Here is a 22050-nt window from a genome sequence, read left to right on the forward strand (position 1 = left end):
TTTCTTCCCATGAAGAATCAGAACCACCTGGCAAACATGCTTGCACACTTATCCAAACGTTATGTTAGCATAAAATACATTCAACAAAAGATCAGCATGTCTGTGCCTCAATACATATACATGCGAATACATATACATATCCTGCGAATATACAGGATTTGTGAGTTAGATTTGCTGCTGAAATTACAGATTTCCAGGAAATATTGTTTTATGATTATGAGTAGCATTGCACACCCTGCAGAAATTTTCATTATGTCTTTTGTCACAGCCCAGATTCTGTGCAAATACATCATAGTAAGTGATTCTTCTAATGGAAATCACATAATTGACAAGACTGATTTACAGTAGTTTCTGTAGGTGCATATTGAGTACACTGACTTAATACAAACATGAGAATTTGGCCATGCATAGTGTAACATTCTCAATTGTTTCTGAAAAATTGATTCAAGCAAAAGAGAAAAAAATCAAGAAGCTGATATTTTCTCATGTATGCACTCAAAACATGTAACATTAATCAAAAAAACAACTACATTCCATTACACAGTGGGCTAGATTGCTGTATATTGTAAACAAGAAAAAAAAATCTTATGATGCTTGTGCCGATGAACAAGCTTTTAATATTAAGCATTTTACAAGAGCTTAAAAGCGCTTTAAAATAGACAATGTTTAAACTCATGACTAGTACATTTTCAAAGCTGTGTGGTTGGTAGTATTGTCAAAGTTAAGTTCTACGTTAACTACAGCTTTCATTCAAGACTTTCTTCAAAACTTGCCATAACGTCACTCTGCAAGTTCATATCAATTGTGCAAGCCATCTGCAAGAAAGCAAAGTGGTGTATTTTTCAGACCAGTTAGTAACGAATACTATGCAGGCCAAATATAAAGATCTAAAAACAACCCACAAAACTTGTTTCCAAAAAAGCGTATGCTTCCTGTTACTACAAGTTTGCATAAGCACATTGCTGAAGTCCTCTCTGAAAAGCATTGAACAGGATGAAAGCTTCAGAAGACCTTTTCTGAAACTAGTATGATCTTCATCACACTGTAGTTCTTAAATTCAGTGGTACAACACTATGAAAAAAATTAAACATAGCAAATAAAAACCATTCATTACCTATACCAGTAAATGCAGTCAGTTTAAATAAAGGCTCAGTTTTGATATTTCAGAGAACAGAACGGCTAGCGCTTTTGTTGACATGTTGTATGTTTGATGTTGACAAGGACTGACAACCTGCAAGACCTGAGGTTTGAAGTTATTAACAGGGCAGGGATTTCCCTTTGCATTTTGATGTTACTGTGCAATTAATTATTGTAAACTTATAGGAGTAACAAGACCAAGCTTTTCACGTAATGCCACTTGAAGATTTATTTGAGTCTTCAGTTTCATTTTCTGGACTAACTCTTCAGGTAGCATAGTTCTGTTAGTTTCAATTGCCCAGGTCCTTTAAAATAAGGCCTGATCTATCTTTATTTTATTTTATTTTATTTTTTAAGAGTCAGCAACTTACTGCTTCTCTCCTTCTGCGTTCTTGTTCCATTTTTCTAGCCAAGTTACGGTCTTGACTGAGAGTGTATGGTTGAGCTTCTGGCAGCTGTTTGGTCTTATCCTCTTCTTTTGGGGACTCGCAGTCTTTTATTGCTATGACATTCAATCCTGTGCCTTCATGGCTCCTTTAGAGAAAGGAGAAGGGACAAACATATGCTAGAAGTCACTTATTTTCGTCATAACAAGCCTGTGCAACTGAACAGAATCTGCACATAAATCAGTGAATGGCATTTGGTGTGGTTCCATTTTACATGTTAATTCATAATTTCTCTTCCCAAGATACACAGCACACACAATTTTTATGCTGTGTGATAAGGCTGCCCATGGTACATTTCCCATCTATATGTGCACAGGATTTAAATATATATGCTACACAAAACTTTAGTTTAAGTCACATTCTTTGAAAAACATACAAACTTAATTTTCTGTTGCTTTCTTGGCCAGCGATGTTATTCTTCCAACTTCTTCCTTTTCAACTAGCTATTTGAGTTTGATTTCACTAACTTCAGGCAAGCATCTCTGATGTCATTCCATAGATACTTCTCTTGCATTAAAAATGGTGTAGTTGGACAAAAAGCAGTATCATACACCAGGGAATCTTTATCATCCTAAAGACTTGCAAAGAATTATTTATAGAAGGTACAAAAAAGTGCAAAGAGGAACTGTCAGGTCTTTGGAAAAAAAAAAATTGAAAAAGAAAAGATTCAGTAGCTCTGGCAACTACCTGGAACTGACAATGGTTATGCTACATGTCAGTGAGGAGGGAAAGAACCGTCACTGCCAACTAAAACAGTTGCTCTTGTAGCTGTTAGGTATAGGCTGTACTATTATCTCTAACAAGTCCTGCTAAAGCAGTAGTGCTAATGTAAGGAGAAGGAGGACTTCAAGCGAGATCCAACACACTCTAAACAAATGATCCTAAGACAGCCAGTGATGGACAGTAGCATGAGGCACTGACTCTAGAACAGGGAAAAACAGACAAGGAAAAAAAAAAAGAGTACCAAAGAGGAAAGTTCTACAGCAAGTTTCAATAACATAGCACATCGCTATTTACAGTATTACTGCAATGTCGTAGTTAGTAGGCAGTCACTTATCCCCCTGAACTTAATAATAGACCTAATAATAGACCACAGGCTGGGATACTTACGTGGCACTCACTAAAACAGTGGCTGCCAATAATTAGTGTTGAATACTACAACAGTAGCTTCTTGACTACGTTTTGAGAAAAATAAAAACAAACAACTTTGTGCATTTTGGACATGCCATTGTGCTCAGAGTGGTACAACTACCTGAAGTACTGGGTGGTTATCTGACACTTGGCAGCTGCCTAATCTGAACCACTTACTCCTGAATAGCCAAGCCACCCAGGATCAAAGTTTTGGACAGCAAGATACACATGCCTATGGCCTTTATTAACTCAAAAGCTGCTAATTTTCTCTCCTCTGACTAATCGAGTAATACATAAATACCTAATGGATTCCATAAAGGTTCTAACCAGTCATTAGTGAATTGCTGAACTGCATTAGTACACTTATTTTCTTATATTCTAAGTGCAATTGTGGAGCATCAGGCCAATGCTCCACTAGTTAGTGTCACTAGCCAGTTTATTTAACTGTAACAGCGCCCACTCTAACAGTATTTATTATAGAATTTTAAATAACGGTACCGTTTATAAAGCTTTGGTTCTTCAACACTTTTGTATCTTTATTCATGATGCGAGACACATATTGCATCAACTAAGCAGCCTGAGGCTGGATTTATGTTTCTTAGAGAGTCCACAAAATTATTCAGCTATCCAGATGGTAGAACCTGTGCATAGGTAACACATAAGCAAAAAATAACTTTTAAACATGTGGTTACAAACCTCTCTTTTTCTTGAGGAAGGTTTTGCAGTTCCCTCTCAGCTTGCACCAGAGGCCTTTTTAATTCCTGGTCTTGCCCATCCTTTTTCTCTAATGCCACTTTCCTGAATTGTTTGAAACTCTCAGCGGGTGTTTTTATTGGAGCTGGAAGCATCTTCGTTTTACATAAGCTTACCCAGGAATCTATATTCCTAATTCCTGTATCCTGAAGTTATTTAAAAGGAAAACCAAGATAAACAGAAAAGGAAGATATAGAAGAAGCAATAATACAGATACTAGGGTGTTTTTATTTTTACTCTGTCGTTCATTATCTGCTTAGATCTTACATTAGCACAATATTGTTTTGAAGGACTTATTTGGGACCATCTGCAACAAAACATCCTTGCTTGTCTAGAATGTTTATGTAAATACAGTAGTCTAAACATTTACACATCAATTTTTGAGATTTTGTAGCAAAATACTTCAAAAGTCATTTATCATTTAAAGCATTTATAGCTATTCTTATCCAATCTCTTAAGCCCACCTCTCCATTTTTTAATTCCAGAAAACATGAATTCACAAGACTTCACCTACCTTTCCTGGAGAAAATTGGAATTTTGTCTCTAGAACATTTTGACCATTATGTGTGTTACAATAACCTGATGAAAAAAATAAAAAAGGGCTTTCACTTATGTTGATTTTACAGACTATGCTACCTCAAATTTAAAAGATAATACATTAAGTCATTCTATAAAGTGACTTGATTCATAGTGTAGGTTTTTCTTCCCATTTGGTTCAAAATTACAGAAACGCTCCCAGATCCAGGTATGTTTCTTCGCCTTTAAGTTGGCTTGGACCACTTTGCTCCAGTTTGGATTAGAGAAAAGAACAGAATTTCACAGAATTTCACAGAATTTTCTAGGTTGGAAGAGACCTCAAGATCATCGAGTCCAACCGATTCAGTTCAACTACAGATATGAAATTAACTCTTGGTTCTAACAAATTTCAGTTGAGCTGTTATACCTACCACGAAGACCTACCTGAAGCAAACTTAAAATGCATTTTAATTCACAGTCATGTCTGTTAAAGCTCTAGAAATAATGCAGGAATCTGAAGCTTTGCATCAAAGCATCTACAACCGTGGATTTTGAAGCATTGTGAAGCTGCTTACAGCCATACCAGCCTTTACAGAACCTCTCACTGACAAACCCTTAATCTAAGGAAAGATTATAGATAACAGTTTCACAAGTAAATCTTTTTAATAAACCACCACTGAATTCAGTGATACACAGCACCAGAATCATAACAAGTCTAAATTCAAGAGATCATTTCATAGGCAGGTAGCCTTACAGAAATGCTTGACAGTAGGATCATCTACAAAATTCAGTAAGTGTTTTAAGTAACCCATCCTAAAAATCTATTTGACCTATGCGCACTCTACACTTTGCATCAATAGATAGAAAAATAGATTAGATTCGCAGTTCCAGATTGACAAAGCTTTTGTTGTTTAAAAAACAAATACCAGCCAAAATTCAATGTGTCATCCCCTCCCCGCCCAGTGCTTCTGGTCTTTGTTACGAGGTGTTAATAATGGAAAGGTTTTTCTTAGATAAAGCTGAGAACATCTGGGGCATGTATAATTGCAGGAACAGTCAAACCAACACTATTATAGAAGGCACCACTGTTATGGAAGGGGTAGATAGCACGTAACCACTCACTCAACACTGTTAAAAGGTCTGCTGTGCAACAAAATGCTGAACTTCATATGTACTCAAAGGCAAAGTCTCCTCATTGAGTACTTATATATTAAACACAGGAGTCCCTCTACAGCTATACACATGCAAAATTGAAATAGCAAGGAATGGAAAAAGAGAGAGTGGTGCAGGAGAAATTATGTGAAGGTTAGGAATAAAAATTAAGAGGAATAAAGACTAAGCAATAAACAGTTAAGTATGCAAAGGTCAATTTTGGGCTATGTTTACGTTCCCCTACCCTTCCCACAAGCTTTATTCCTGCTTGTTTTCCCAGTCCTTTTACATACAAAATAGAAAAGCAGGATCTTGATAGTCTCATGGTAGAATTCAAGTCTTAGAAGGCCTAGAAACTTAAGGAATGATTATTTGCTTGAGCTGTTACAAGTGTTTAAAAAAATGGATTAGTATGTATATGGATGATGTGTAGATCAGGGACTATCAAGTTTTTTATTTTTTTTATTTTTTTTGTTAAATGTAACTCAAGAACTATTCTTTGGCCAGGGTTAAAGAGCTCAGTGATAAGGCTGTGCCTTTTACTTTCATCAGGTTTTCAGAAGCTTGTTCCCTGCCCTGTTCAAGGGTATACAAGTTGTTAGGAGAGGGAAGACTGAAGAAGGAACAAAAATAATGTCTGTAACAGTTGGTTCTCAGCTTTGAGATTCAGTGTCCAGCTCAGTCTTCAGTATGAAATATGCACAAAGCCCAATGCAGTCTTTTGCAGTTTTTAGTGAACCCCTTCTCTTGTAAGAAGTGCAAGTTTGTCCCAGGGTGAAGAGTTAAGCACATTACTCTCAATCCAAAGGCACAGGGCAAAGAGCTCTAAAGAGCTTCTGCAGAACACAATTCAAAGGCCGGATTTCTGCAGCAAGAGGAGGATCAGTGCTCTCAAAGTTCCTGGAATACTGAGTTACTTATCCCTTGTACTGAAGTCAGAAAGTTAAGTCCTTTAATCAAAGTCAAGTGCTTTATATATTTCAAATACAGAACAAGAACATAGCATCTCTTTAACTTCCTTTTAAAAAGGAGCAAGTCAACAGAAGTGAGAACTGCACAGCATCCCATTATTTTGTAAAGAGAGTGGTGTACAGACATTTGAAGTTTTATTTCTTTAAGCCAGGTTCTGTACATTTAAGGTGATAGCCTTGGTTATCAATTAGTTATTATAGTACATACTTTGCTCTTGACTTAAGGATAGCAGATCAGTGGTTCTCTCACTGTCCTTTTTTTGAAGTTTATTTGATTTGTGTATAGTAGCTGTTTTCTCAGCTTTACTCAATCAGCATTGGCAACCTGGGAAGTTATATTGCATACCTGGAAGAGGAAATTAGACTTCAAAATATACCCTGGATTGCTTAATATATGGGTTATTATACAGTAACAATATGAAGGATAGGGAATCAGAGCAGTAAGCTGTTGCCCCTCTAGCTTCTGTAAACACTAGGGTAGAAGTAGATTTAATTCATGTTATGGGAGTCAAAGTGTGTTCTTAAATTAACACTTTGGATTTATAACATGAACTGCTCAGATTCTAAGCAACATACAAAGTAAAATATAAACTGATATAAGCTCCTAACCCTTAACATGGTATGATGTGATAGGAGGTGACAGAAGGCAGCTCTTACATTTGTAAAGCTGTTTGCCCCTCCTCTACAAATCAGGATAGAGAACAGCTCTATTACTTTAGTTCAGTGGTACCTTTTCTCTGTGCAGGAGTGCATAGGAGAGTAGCCATTGAACAATAGAAGATATTGAAACTGCAATATTACTGAGACCTTAGATAGTGGATGCAAATTATAATGGGTAGTTGTTTCTTGCAAGAAGGGACAAAACATTCTTGTACTCATAGCTCCAAGAGAAGAGTTAATTTCAACCCATGGAATAAAAATAAAGGTATTAAAACCTGGCTAAAGCAGCTTTGTTTGAGACCATATTGAGAAATAATTTAATACCCAAAGATTGAAGAGATCATGTTGCTACAATAACAATAGCTTCCTTATGTAGAGTCCAACACATGCAGAGGCCTTCTAACCAGAATATTCTCCAAGTATGTATTGAGACAGACATCGACTGAATTTTTCACCATCTGATCTATAATCCTGAAAGCCCCAATTCCTATGCCTTTAGGAGCAGGAAGAAAAGCAACATTTACACAGGAGCTATCCTCCTAAGTCAGAGTTTTGTTGAACTTACAGGGATTGATATTTCTAGAGAGCGAGAACACAGTATTAATTGCTCATTTCTTTTGCACAACTGCAGGTTTACAGGGTAGGTTTTTGACTATGTCTACCAGGGCTACTTGAGTTTAGCCTGTAGCACTGAAGAGAAATAAAGGAAGCCTTATATTTTGAAGTTGATACATTTTGAAGTTGATAGTGCCAACTTTCCCTTTATGTTGCAGCCCATGAATTCAGGTTCTTATTACAGGATGAGAACTACTTATTTAGTAGTCTTTTAGAGGTAAGGGCTTTGTTATAGATCTAAAGCAACCTCATTGCATCATGCTCAAGCCTAGAGTGTTACATCACATCTTATTTAAAGGAGTAAGTATGTGCTTTAAAAAAAGCTATTTGAAGTGAATGTGATGGAGAGATACATTCACCTCTGGAAGAGGATGTATATTGAGTGACAAAAGGCTAGTTTGTCCTAGGAGCACTCGGACATTTGGGTGCCTGGAACATCGTGCAGAGCACATAGTTGTGATAATACCCAAGAAAATAAAGGTGACTGATTCCCCATATCTTGCAAAGTATAATCCTACATCTCAAAATTAGGTCACTGTTTACAGTCATGGATTAACTAGCTGTGAAGCTGTGTATCCTAGTTGTACTGTAAGACAGTTATTTCTATTATTTATTTATTTTTTTTTAGTTTTTAAATTCATTTTTCAAATTATCAGCAACTAGCTCAAACTGTCTTTTACTCAAACCCTCAGAACTGTCAAAGTTAGTAGACCTTTCGATGTGATGGAGGGAAAAAGAACAGCTACTTAATCAAGTTTAAGCAACTTCCATTTGATATATCTGGATAGCAAGCAATAACCAGTTCAGAGTACCTGAGGCTCTCAAATTCGGTTAATATTGAATTTGACGTTAACTTCAGTGGTGGTGGGTTTAAGCATTTAATTCCTGCCCTAGGAAGTTGAATACTTTTTGTAACCTTAGATTCATTAAGGCATTATTTGCCATTTTGTCTCCAATTGCTGCTTCTCTTTATTGAGGGAGGGAACACATCTCCCTGCTTTAATGCTCTTCTGCCCCAGCATAAGTGCCAGAGTAATGTCAAATTCTATCTGATCATACTTTTATTTACATCATGCTCCTTATAATCTACACTCTGCAAGAACTTGTGTTATTACTCACTTGATGCCTCCAAAACTTTAAGATAAGCCTATTGGCCAGTAAGAACATCAGTTCTGCCACCCCTTGCTTCTTCAGGGTTTAATCAAATAGCATGGTTCTTGCATAAAGATATTACCTGAGGGAGACTGGGCATTTTGTTCTGGTGGTTTAAGAGATCTAGTCTGTAAGGTCTGAAGCCTCTGTAGCACACTTGGAGATGGCTGGTGCAATTCAGATGATCCAGAAGTTTGCAAGCTACTGGTAGAAGATGAGGGCTGTACTTGCAGAACAGCATCACAGGGCATCTTCTGTAAGCCCAGTGGTATTTTCTGGAAGGAGATTGAAGTAATTACTAAGTCAAATCTTAATTTTTAGTAACTATTTGACCCCTTTCCTCATTTCAACTATTTATAGGATCTAATAGCCCTTGTATTTGTAGTTCGGTGTTACTAAGGAGTTTAGGTGACAAAGCCCTATGAAATAAACTGCCCTACCTTTGTTTGATAGATACAGAAAATCACCAAATGATCACACTGCGTTTTGTTGTGAAGTATTATGTCTGCTGTTATTCTAAGTCAGTTTGGCATTGTTGTAACTGACCAAACTGCAACTTAATTCCTGTATCCTGTTTTCTCCATTTTTTTGTCGTCATTTTGCTTTTGCAGAGACTGAGCTTTATAGCACAAAAAAGCGTTGCATAATTCCTCCCCTCAAGTCTTTGACTATTATTCAGCTGATGCTTCTTCATCCTTGCAAATTCACAGGCTGGATTCCTATATCAAACTAAGTACTTTATACGAAAGCAAGTCTGTCATAAGATCATTGCAAAGCCTTCATCCTTCTTGCTTTGAAATTTGAGGTCTCCATCTCTGGAAGTTTTAAAGGAAGCTGTGAAAGGCAGAGACAACCCTGACAGGAATTAACACCCACTGCATATACAGGAATAGAGCAATTCAATCTTAGAGGCATCAAGTGTTTCTTCATACAACTTTGCTGTTGCTCAAAATGATACCACAGAAATATAGCAGAAAATACCTAGGATACTCATGCAATTAAGGTGTGTAGAAGTGAGGTTATTCATATATAAAAAATAAGCAGGGAAAAATAAGCAAGGTTTGCACAGTAGTCAATTTTATACTCAAAGACTAAGCTGGAAAGGCTTTTTTTGGTAGGTGGGAAAGTAGGGGCAAAGCATTTTCTCCTTATGTTTTCCCTTCTCCTTCATCCAACAGTGAGCTACCACAATGTTTGTGTTTGTAAGGAGTAAAACAAAAGTTCTCCCAGTACCTCAGCTTCTGTACAGCTAAATAAACTACTTTTAACAAACAAGTTTTTAATCTACTTCAGTCAGTCCTATGTAACAAGTAGTATTCAAGCTATACTCATAAATTTAACAGGAAATAAAGAGTAGAGCTTGGGAAATGTGATTTCCAATAACATTGTATGTAACAAGTAACTGCTTAGAGAAAAAACATTATATACATTTCAGTCAGTTTACCTGAGGTTGCTCCATAGAAATTGGACAGTTCTGCCTGGTTTTAATCTGTTTTGAGCATGTTTCTGTAACAGTAAACACAGTGAGGGCAGAAAGAGTGGGAAGGAAAAGAAAGTCAGTCATCCACATACATTGCATTATTCACACATACAAGATATAAGTTGCAATCGTACCCAGAGAGCCAAACCTCACATGGAAAGAAACATTATCTTGAATACTTGAACTTGATAAAGTTAAGCAAGATCTTTGCTACAACAGTTACACTGCATTTGCTTCTCCATGCTGAAGAAGCCTGCACGGGATTCATCCAGCCTTAGACTGTTACCACGTACAGGTATCTACACCTCACATTCAGGAAGTCTATTCTGTCCCAAACAGACAAAGCATCCTAGAAGCATCACTGCAATGCTTTGATGCTGCAATGCTAGCATCCCTTGAACAAGCTTGAGACAACTTAAGCAGCAGGGTAGAGTTTGGCTCTACAGTTGGTAGTATTAGTACTTTTGTCCCTAGGCTTAAGGACTAAACTTCACCAACAAGGTAAGGCTCTCTTTGTGTGGCATACTGAACAATGAACATAAATCACACTTTCAAAAATGAGTAAAATAACAATCAAGTTATAGCCTGATAGCCAGATGCCCGAGTTAGATATACAGACCTCTTACTAGCAAAAGAATCTAAAATTCTTCATTGATTTTTAATCTAGAATTCTTCATTGATAAGTTTCATTTTTTTTTTTAAACTCAGTTTAAAGACATTCATTTAATAGCACTAGAATTAAGCCTTCAACATGGAACAAGTAAACAAGAATGACAGATTCTTGGTAAGCATTTGGAACAGTAGGTACTAAGTCCAGAGGCAGATATTCTGCCTGAACAGAAACAAAAGGAATCTTTCTGACCTAATTCAGAGTTGCTGCTATCTGAGGAGCTAGAATCACTGCTGGTATCACTGCTGGTACTGCTGCCAGAGTCCAAGGAGCTGCTACTGTTGCTGCTGTCACTCAGTCGGCTTGGTCCAATACCAGACTCAGCATTGCTTTCAACTGAAGGACAAAAAGGAAGAATTCAGAACCCTGCAATCAGTCTTCACATACAAGACTAGGAACCACCTTAGCAGGTCTGTGCTCCCACTGGTCTTCTACCATTTCCCTGTCAGCTTAGCAGTAGATTTTAAATCTTTATAGAAGAGGGATATTTACCAGCAGCAAGCTAGTTATATCAACGAGATTAAGTTGAGGAGCTGTAACCACACAACTTGTAATCCTAGGTTATAGCCTCTGCTAAGCCAGTTCAAGTAGAATTTTCCCCAGAAGTTTTCCTGCTGGAAAGTCTGTTTCTGTTTGTTGCCACTGCCAAACTTGCACACTGAGGCCTTTATCAATAGATAACTCTTCTTTCCCAAGCCATATGTACCCCCAAATCATCATATTGTATCTTTTGCCACCTCACCACCATCTAATTGTTTTGCATCTGCAGGGTTGATTTAACTTAGTTTATATTTAAAAAAAAAAAAAAAAAAAAAGATTTCTGACTATAGAAGTGTGTTGCTCCAACAGAAGTTTTAACAAAAAGAAGCCACATACCTGTTTCCTTGGACACATGTCTTTGCTAAATGCCTGCTTAAGCTCTTCCTTTTAAAGAAGCCAAGTGTCACTTTTAAAGATCATCTAGCCTGTTTCCACCCTTTTCCCAAGGGTCTTAGCAACTGATTTTAGCTGCTTCTTACAGTTGTTCTTTCTAGGATGTTTTCAAGCCATTGTGTATTACCAGACAGGAAAATCGTTGCCTGAGCTTATGTTGAACACAAGCCTATGCCTTGCAAGACTGCTTCTATCACTTCAGAAAAGTGTTTTCACATAGGAGCTTAATAGCTATCCAATAAAGGGCAATAGTAGTACTCACTAGTTTAATGAGGAGCAACTTGATCTATAATAGTAATGGCCACATTGATTTGTTCTCATTCCTTGCATGAGATCCATCAGTTACTGTCAATATGGTCAAGGATGTACTGAATGTCTGGCTTTTGATATTGAAATGCATTATTGCCTGAAAAACTGAATTGAGTCTCCTAAGGCAATTCTGTAGGCCTAAAGACAGCTGTCGATACAGAAGTTCTGCTAGCACAATGGCAATAGTGAGTCTGCAGGCAAACCAGTATAAGTTTGTTATTCTTGGATCTCTGCAAGACAAAGTGAATTATAAACAAGTAAAATTGCAGGGCTTTTTTCCTCCTCTTTGTTTTCATATGTCAGGGTAAAGGATTTGTTCAGTGTTCCTTACACTGTGAAGGGATCAAAACCAGACCACTGTAAGATTCATGTCAAAGCACTGGAGTGACAGGTATTGCTTATTTCTTTAAAGAAACAGCTCTGGTACTAAATTTATTCAACCCATACTAGCCTTTTAAGGCACGTGAATGCACTGGGCTAGGCTTTGGCCATCTAATCCAGAAGAATAGGATTAGGGGTAGAGATAACAGTCTTTAGTTGGATTTCTCAGTTTACCATTGGCCATCAGCTATAGCATGCCTGACATCAACTTCACCAGCCCCATTGTTGTATCTTGTCTTCTACTGCAGAAGCAAGATCTACCATCTTTACCTTAATAAAGGATTAGGTACAAGAAATAAGGCAGATATTTCCAATGAGTTACTTGTCCTGTCTAATTTGCTGCTGTGACACCCTAGGAACAATCTTCAGACTGACGAAGGGAAGCTTAAGACCCAAATATTCTGAAGAGAAAATCCCCAACAGCATAAGAGTACACAGGCACAACACTTTAAGCTATTTGTTGTGAATGAAAGTCACATTACATTTGCAGTTTCCTTTCTTCAGGTTCAGCTGACCATTGACATCCAGTAGTCTCTTCTCCAGCTCTCGTTTCCTCTCAGAATTACATTGTTCTTTTGACTTCTCTGATTTTTTAGCTGTACATGAAACAGAAGTTAACATTGCAGCAAAACAGAGAACTGGTCTAATAAGACATTTTTAAAGCATTATTTATGCTACATACCATGCTGCTTTCTTGGTCTCTTCTTCAAACAGGTTGCCACATATTTCTCTAGTTCTCTGAGTGTTGAAGCTTTTAAAGTTTCAAAGTCTATTTCTATCTCATCAGGGTTAGAGTTCCTCAGAGAAGGTTCTCTTGACTGTATTATATGGACTACTTTCCCCAGTCTGTCTCCAGGGAGTTTATTTATGTCCAAACTCAGCTGCCTTTTTTCATCATAATTCATAGGCTTGGCACCATCATCTTCTGACTTATGTGCCAACAAGATCTGCTGCGTGGTTTTCTTTGGTTGTCTGTAACAAGAAGTATACCACAGTAACAGCAGTTTAAAATAATTTAACACCCACACAAGTCCCCCACACTTACATGTTTAAAGACTGCTTTTTCTTCCACTTGTGTTTTAGGTCTTTCTTCTTTTGAATGCGGCTTTTTATTTCAGATTTTGCCTTGTTCTTCCTTTTTTCCCTTTTAGCTTTCCCTTTTTTCCTTTTCAGTCCAGGTAAGGATGCTCTGGTCAAAGCCCGTAGCTGCTGGTGAATAGCTTTAAGCTACCGAAACCAAAATAAAAAGTTGAGTCTTAAGTAACATAGTAGAAAACTATTATCTGTTCCTATAAATCACAGGAGGCTTGTGGCATCCAAATGGATATTAATTGTATTTACTTTCTAATGTTTTTTCCCCCCCACAAACATCTTACTCTTTAAACAAAGTCACAGACTAAGTATTTAGAAGAAGCTACTTATTTTATGGACGCATTTCTAAGAGCATGTCTTCCAGTATACTATGAAGAAGAGCAAAAAAAAAAAAGAAAAAAAAAGAAACACTGCAGGAGTAATGCAGCAGCTTCTCTTTAATTTAAGCATTCATGTGTTTCCCAAATACCTGTATTTGCTAACTTGAGTTGGGCTTGGGCTTCTTCAATCTGTAAACATCAGCTATTGCTCCAGCTAGCCATATCATGTCACAAAATAACTAAGCTTTAGAGAAAGACCTAAACCTAGCAAGTTTGTTTAAGTCTTATAGGGATTAGAAAGATGAATAAAGAATGAGAACTAGAATTTAATCCCACTCAAATAAAATTCTAAAAGAGAGCCTTCTCAATAGTATTTACCTTCAGGCCTACATTTCACAAATTCATAGGATATGCACTACTCTGGTAAATAATGAAAACTTAACTAGCAGGACAAATGCTAATTTTCTCCCTGGATTGTAGATACAGCAGTAGTTTAGAGTGATATGCTCATGCAAAAACAAGACCGCTATTAGCCAGTGAAACAAAGCTATGGTATTGGCATCAGCATGAAATTCCTTTGTTTTATTTCATAGTGAGCTTTCTCAAGTAGAATTTAATGACTTGCTTTTAAGAGGTTTAAAAGCATATTCATGACTACCTAAAGGAACTAGTACACCTTGAAACACTAAACATAATACCAGAGCTCTTCAACCACAAAGCAAATGACATTTAGAATCACATGCCACTAAGCTGCATACAGAGTATCTGGATGCTCTCATCCATGGTATCATGGCAACAGTCTTATTTTTGTTCAAAAGAAATCTCATCTGAAAAGACACTAGGCAAGAACACTAGACTCATGCTTTAGTAAAAATAGTTTGTATTTGCTGAGGCACTATTCACTTCCAGATTAAAAATCTTTGCAAGTGTTTTCAAACACAGGTAAAGTTTAGTATTAAGAAATCAAGATGACCGTAGAATTTTGTAAATACTGATTCATAATGCTAAGCCTTCGGATGGACAATTGTAAGAGCACTATCAGAGAGATTACACTCAGCAACCACACACTGAGTTCTAATGCTTACTTGCTTCTGAAGCTTTGCAAGATGCGCTCTTCTCTCCTTTTCAGAGTCTTCAGATGATTTCTCTTCCAAGGAGTCATCACTACTGCTGTCACTAGAATAAACTTTTCTCATTTCTCTTGTGTGTAGTGGGAAAGAAACACTTGCAGCAAGTTCATCAGGAATTTTGGCAAAGTGCATCTCAAAAACATCCTAAAGAGTTAAGTTTAGAAACAAACAGCTCATTTCTCAAAGCATTGTGAAGCTGCTGCTTGTTTTCTAGAACTACACAACATAGTAATTAGTAACATTAGTAGATGCTACTTCAGGACTTAAGATGACCAAGGGAATCTTTACTCCTATTTTGTTTCAAATCTGACTTAAACAATAACTCACCTGAAGTTTTCTTGCCATAGCAACTGCTTCATGGTCTGGAGAATTACGTTTGTAGTAGTCCATGAACATTAACCTAACATCTGTGGCAAATTCTTGTATATCTCTATATTTAAAGTTATCCATTTTTTTCTGAAGGAAAGGAAATTAAACACATTTAGAGGTTAACTTCAGAAGTACCTTTGTGCAACAGTGGATCTGTAGTAAATAATTCAACCCCAATGGATCTACCCAGTATTTTTAAGCTACTGCCGCTAATATCTCCTTCTAGAAGGGATCCTTTTCACAGAAAAAGTAAGAAGGTGTCACAGATATCCAGTGTTTGAGGCTCCAGGGCACTCCAAGGACTTTGAGGTGCAAACATTATGAAACTGCAGTTTTATAGAGCGAGAGCAACAGCATTGTGCAGACAGACTGAAGGCTATTTAATATGTTTTGTTAGCAGCCTGCTTGGAAACACTTCATGGAGAAGGGTAATTCCCACCACATCTTTAATTAGCTTTTTCAAGGTAGATTAGTCAGCATGCACATAGTCACAATGAGACAGACTTTCTGTAGTAAGTTGTGGCTTCCTGGAAGAACGAACTGTACATAGGTTTTATGCCCATTATTTCTTTCAAACCAGAAGTTGCTTTCATGACACCTCTTCAACTAAGACTTAAAATAACTACAGTAATGGCACTGGATTTAAGCAGACAAATTGCCCAGTTCCCTTACCTTAATTGTTCCTAGGTTTGTAGGACATTTGGTGATCTCTTGCTCCTCATCAAGTGAGAAGGATGCAACATCTACAGGTTTTAAGAAGGGCCATGCATATGCCAAATGTTTCTCTGAAAACATTTCTTTAAGGATTTCATTACAATGTTTTACCTGTTCTGATAACAGATTTTTTTTAAGAAACCCATGTGACTGTTGAGAATCTGGCAAGTCCCTCTTCAGAAGCTTATTTGGTATCATGCATTCATCACCTCTACATGCTTTAATAGCTTTACTTTCATTAAACGTTGCCAAAGATTCACTGCTTGCTTTGAATATTGAAGTCATAGGAGTTGTGGTATCAAGCCTTATCTCTTCACGACCTTTTTTTGTCTAGAAAAAGGTAAGATTTTGTAGTTTAAAATACATTGCATCCAGAACAGTGAGAGTAATGGTCAGCTTTGAGACTACACGAGAAAATCTAGACTGTCAAAACTTCTACAGGTAATGAAACTAGAAGAACTTGGTATATCCACAAGTTTACATGGAGTCTACAAGGCATTACAAGCCAATGCCAAGCTTAATCTGAAATGTATGGGAAAGAAAAGTAGGTTGGTTAAAAGCTACCCACAACCTATCAAGAAGACAGTAAGTTATAAGATACCCACAAGATGAATACCATGGGAAGAGAAAGTGACTTTATTTTAAACCTAGCAGAGGGATTTATGTACAAGATTGTCATTTATTTGTACCCTGGGTTGTATTGGGTTTAGAAGAAATGCATGTACTTTGCCATTATGGTCAAACTGTTCAGTGTAAGTGTGTAAAAACCCTCTTGGAAAGCCTGGTGCACATGCCTGTTCCTCATTGGAGGAGGATAAAGCTAATCCATTACAAGCCTATTTGATTGAAATTGTCGCTGTTCACATACAATTCATATAAAAATTTGCTTTTGTGGACTACAAACACCTCTCCCAGCTAGTTAAACATGCTATTTGGGGGAATCAAGTATTTGGTTTAAATTGGAAAAAAAAAAAAAAAAAAAAAGGAAGTTAATAAAACTTAGAAAAAAGCTTTATTTTATTACTAAAGCCTTTATTTAGACCACAAGAACAATTTTAAATCAAGATGAAACCTGCAGAAGGACGAAAGAACTTCAAGAATGAACATCTTAATTTACTTTGTTTCTAAGAAAGAAACAGTCTTTAAACCATATTTAAAAGACTTAGCAAGCAGTTATCCCAGTTTCTGCATATTTCTGAAAATTAGTATTAGCCCTGTTATTTATCAGGGAATAAGCAATTTAAGTCCTCTAGATATCTTCTATCACAGTAGAAGTTTTGAAAAGACAATGCTATAAGCATGGCTACTTTGGTTTTGCTGTTATTACCTGGAGCAGTAATTTCAATACCTTTCTGAAGGTTATTTGAGACAACTTACTTTTGTTATAGGGACTGCAGCTGGCATTGAAGAAGTCAGCTGAGCTGCAGACAAAGGAGTTAGTGTAACCTGCTGTAGCTCTTGAGTCATCACTGGAGGCTGCTCACCACTGTCAGCTTGTTTCTGCATTGTGCTCTCTTTAGTTGAGGTTCTAGAGTTGGGCTGCTGAATTTCTGGTTATTTTAAAACAAAGTTTTAAGTTATGCTTTAAATACAACAGTTAATTTCTTTCATGATCATAGTGGACAGTTTTCAATAGAACTACACCCAAGCTATACAAAGGCATTATGTATAGCAACATTGTTGTCCTTCTCTACTTGCCCCATCAGCTAGATTATTGTGCCAGGTTATGGATACTTGGCTTCAAGAAAACCATGGATTAACTTCAGAATAGAGATTAAAGAGACATCGTAGAGACATCCTACTTCTAGTAATATTTTTCTAGCAGTGTTAAAAATTAGATGTTGAAGCAATCACTTTGTAGAAGTGAAATATTTTTCAGGGTAGTGAAGGAAATTACAAGAGCAATTAAAGACAGTCAGTGATGAGTAGTTGCAGCTGATCTCCTGGACTCTTAACTAAGCTTCCCAATATAGCTTGAAGTACCTACTACATAATTTTCTCCTAAGTTTGAGATGCCTTGACTGAATCTTTCTTCTTGTGGGCAAGAAGATTTCACCTGTGAAACTGTGCTATTACACTACCAGTGAAGTTGCCAATTCTGACTTCTCTCTCCCCTTTTCAAATATATTTAATTAGTAGAAAAAAGAACCTATGAAAATATTATGCCTTCACTGAATCTGCTAAGCTTCATAGCACTGTTTCTCCATCTGATATGTTTCTGGGAGAGAGTAGAAAGCATCATGACTACTTCCAGGGCTGAGATGTGGAGTTAGAGGATCCCTGTTCCCAGCTTTGCTTTTTTAATATGTTAACAATTCAATATATAGCCCTTACCTTCTGATGACTTTCCTTTTCTCTTTCTTTTGTTGGGAATCAGTAGTCTTTCTTCTGGTGGCATTTGTGCTATTTTCTGCATAAACACTTTCTCTAGTTCTTGGGCCATAAACACAACGTCATCACCTGGCTGCAAAATACAGTTGGTAACATTCTGAGTGCAGAAGTTGCAATAAAGTGCTACCTCTTCAACTAACCATAGTCTGTATTGACCAGACTGAAGCAAGCCACCAGTACCAGAGAGGTACTTATCATCCCTGCCCTCTAGCACTAATAGAAGTTGCTTTCATGATGAAATAATAGACCCTTTCCCTCACTGTCCCTGGGCACGGTGCTCCTTACCATATGTCCATATACTTCCCTTAGCAAAGGGAAAAGGGGGTAGAGCTGCAACTCTCTTTTTATTCCTGTGTTCTGAAGGAAGATGTTGAAGCTCAAAGATGATACTAAGGCACAGCCAACAAATATCCAAGCTCAGGCAGATGCTCATACTTCAAGGTAGGTTAGTTTAGATAAACTTAATGGAGTAGTGGAGCATAGCTCAGTATAGCTGGCCTTGAACTTGTTTAGCTCTTACATTGGGCCATTCAGGATCTGTGTAAACAATGCCTAGAAATTTTGCCAGAATACTTGTGCAGTAAAGACTATGCATTCAGTTGTTGTCACAGCAGGTTAGGCTTCACTTATGCTTTCAGTTAAACCTAGGAGCAAAGCCCTCCCCCTTTTCAAAGCAACTAGCATCAAAAAAAAAAAGACACTGACAAGGAGCATGCAGGTTGTAAGTACTGGCTGGTATTCAATCTCATTGGTTACTAGTAAGAGATGGTCATGTTTCACATACCTTGTTATATATATGGCAGTTCAAGAACATAGTTTTGAAGTCTTCAATGCATTCTGCTGCTTTTGCATAGTAATTATGTTCCAGACGCTTTTTAATTGTGCTCAGGTCCATAGGTTTCTTTATAATATTGTAGTAATCCTGTAGTTTTTGAAAGAGATAGTCACATATCAAATCTTTTAAGTATTAGGACATGAAGAATCTGACAGTTATGAAAGGTAAATTACAAGAGAAGAACTTCATTGTGTTGGATGGAATATTTTATTGAATGGAAATTTTGCACTGTAGTCATAGGTACCATAGAAGTGTTCAGGAACTCTTCACTTTCTATTTTCTCCTCACTCTTTCATGTACGATCAAGAGGTTCAAAACTCCAAAGAATTGGTTTCCACAGGGTCCAGAGCTATACCTTAGTAGTAGTACTTATGAAAAGTATATACGCAATATCTTAAGGCCATTTACTTGAAGTAGCACTCCAACTTACAGAGTAGGGAAAAAAAAATAATCTAAAAGACATACAATGACTTAGGTTGCTGACAAAAATGGAAAAGCAGCCAAGTTTTCACTGTCGCTTATCAAATGCTATCTACTGGGTCATATTGCCTCTTCTGCTCTCAGGTATAGTCTTGCAAGGATGCAAGAAGACTGAAATGCAATAGGACGTGAACTATGTGTTTGTGTCAGCAGCACTGCTACAAGCCTGTAGTTAAGATTATGAAGCCAATTCTTAACACTGTATTTAAGAAATCAGGATAGGAATATCACCACTAAACATGCATACATATGGCAGTTGTGTAAAGCAACTATTAAACAAGGCTTCTGAAGGTATTCTAACAATTTGTTTCAGTGAAATTAGAAAGCTAAATACATCGTGGCACAGACTTGGAGTTTACCAAAGCAATGACAGGAAAACTTAAATAATGCAACTAATAACCATCATCAATTCTGCATTTTCTAACAAGAATAAAGGCAAATGAGTCAAATGCCTTCACCATCCTTGCCATGAAGCCAGAGTTTTGCTTGTTGTATCAAGTGAACTAATTCATACTTTCAGAACACAAACTTCTGGCTTAGAAATCCAGAGAGGCAGAACAGGCCTGAGGCCAGCTGCATTTGTTGCCACAATTCTGATTGAATTACCTCTAACCATAAGTGGCAGTTCCTTCCAAGAAGGAAAAAAGGTAAGATAACAAAGTCACCTTGCTTTCAGACAAACTGACCAAATTAGTTTCTCATAAGAAACAGTTGCAGGTAAAGGCTTTTGTTTGCCTAAACAGAACCAATAATTTAGTAGAATTAGTCTTGGAGATTTGAGAGATGTAAATACATTTCATTAAGCTGGAAAATAAAGAATTGAAGTAACCATGCCATGGTTTTATTTCATAAATTTCTACTCATTTAGCAAAAGCAGTACCTTCCAGGCTATTTGATAATTGACACAGTAGCATTTCACTGTCTTCATTTGACAGAAAAAGATGGGGGTGATCCAAAAATGGAGTCTAAGTATATCTAGCTTGTCACAAGACATTCTGTGCTGTCCAGGAATGTGTTAAGTCCTGCTTTTGTACCTGGCAAAGTCACAGGGCAATACAGAACAGGGACAGGAATTTAAACATGACCTTACATTTCCAAGAAGAATGTTCTACCACTGTAGTATGATTATACCATATCTCCTTTTTCTTCCCCATTTTTGCAGTCATTTAATTCCTTTAGAAGCTTTAGGGCAAGATCTCCAAGTCACTTTGAACTGTAATTACTTCTACACATCAAACTGAATCTAAATTTGCCTGTTTATCTTAGGATCAATCAGATCTGCTGTTCCATCATAAAAGTATTTACCATGTAAAGAGGTTGGCCACTTCCATTAAGAATAAAGAGTGAAAGAAAAATACTCATTATAAACAGCATTAAGAAATATGACTAAACCAGTACTTTATTAAGAAGCTCCAAAAGATCCATTTAAGTGCTGTTCATGTTTCTTACAGAAATACCGATTTGCAACAGTCTCAGAAGGGAAAAGGAGCAAAGATGCAGCATCTGGTATGAATCAGAGAGAAAGTAGTTTTCTACTGGAAGTTCTTGGAGTAATTAAAACAGTTCACATGTTACAGTAGTCTTCCATAATCTGGTGTATCATGAAAAAAGTTAAGCTAATTCACAAGTCTTGGAGTATTAGTATGTGAAATATTACATTTCCAAATTGGTTCTTACAGGAAGATTCAGTGCTGCTGCATCTACAGGGCTGATGAAATGGCCCAGGAAAAGTTGTGTCTCCACATGGCTTTCATGACCACTCTCTGTAAGTACTGCAATTGATTTGTTTGACAACCACCATTTTTATTGTTTATATATTCTGGTGGAGGAGGGTTAACAATTTTGGAACATTGCTGGCTTGGAAGAGACATCTTCAGCAAGGATGTATATCCACTTGTTTCAAGATCTTCATTATACATCTAACCTGTGGGTGGAAAAAAAAGAATACTATTCAGTAAAGATATCTAGACCTAATTCTCTTAGCAAAGTATCAGTACTGTAGTCACAGGCATGTCCTCAGTTTAACCAAGGCACTTTTTTTTTTCACATTGCTTAGTTAGATGCGCTGAACTACTAAGTTCAGTTCTTTAGGTTATAAACAGCTATATTTGAAGAGGCTTGAAGAAACACGAGACACGTAAGGTCTCCCTAGAAACACACTTCCTCATTCAGGTTCATCTACTGAAGTCCAGAAAGATATTCTCTACCTCCCCCACCTCCACAGATAGTCTTATAGGAAGACATTTGACCTAAAAATAAACAGCATTACACTGCACTGTCTCACCTAGCAAAAAGCAGCTACAGCTATGTACTTCCTTACTCATGTGTCTCCACAAAGTCACCTCACAGAAGTCATGCAGCCACCAACACTATGTTTTAGCTTAGAAGTGCATTTTCTAACAGTGGTTTTCAG

The 22050-nt window shown here is 37.0% G+C and overlaps 1 protein-coding gene across 1 annotated transcript; it reads right to left on the reverse strand.

The window, feature by feature from the left end:
* Positions 1 to 746: 746 nt before the first annotated feature.
* On the reverse strand, positions 747 to 21508 carry BRDT (bromodomain testis associated). Its single transcript, XM_032192318.1, is given in 16 exon segments — positions 747 to 815; positions 1509 to 1671; positions 3411 to 3613; positions 3982 to 4046; positions 10876 to 11019; positions 12789 to 12902; positions 12989 to 13278; positions 13364 to 13533; positions 14804 to 14992; positions 15176 to 15304; positions 15890 to 16261; positions 17309 to 17481; positions 18266 to 18395; positions 19107 to 19244; positions 21315 to 21353; positions 21356 to 21508. Coding segments are annotated over 16 exon segments (2541 nt in total).
* Positions 21509 to 22050: the final 542 nt, after the last annotated feature.

Source organism: Aythya fuligula, chromosome 8, assembly GCF_009819795.1.
Source record: "Aythya fuligula isolate bAytFul2 chromosome 8, bAytFul2.pri, whole genome shotgun sequence".
Classification (NCBI taxonomy): Eukaryota; Metazoa; Chordata; class Aves; order Anseriformes; family Anatidae; genus Aythya; species Aythya fuligula.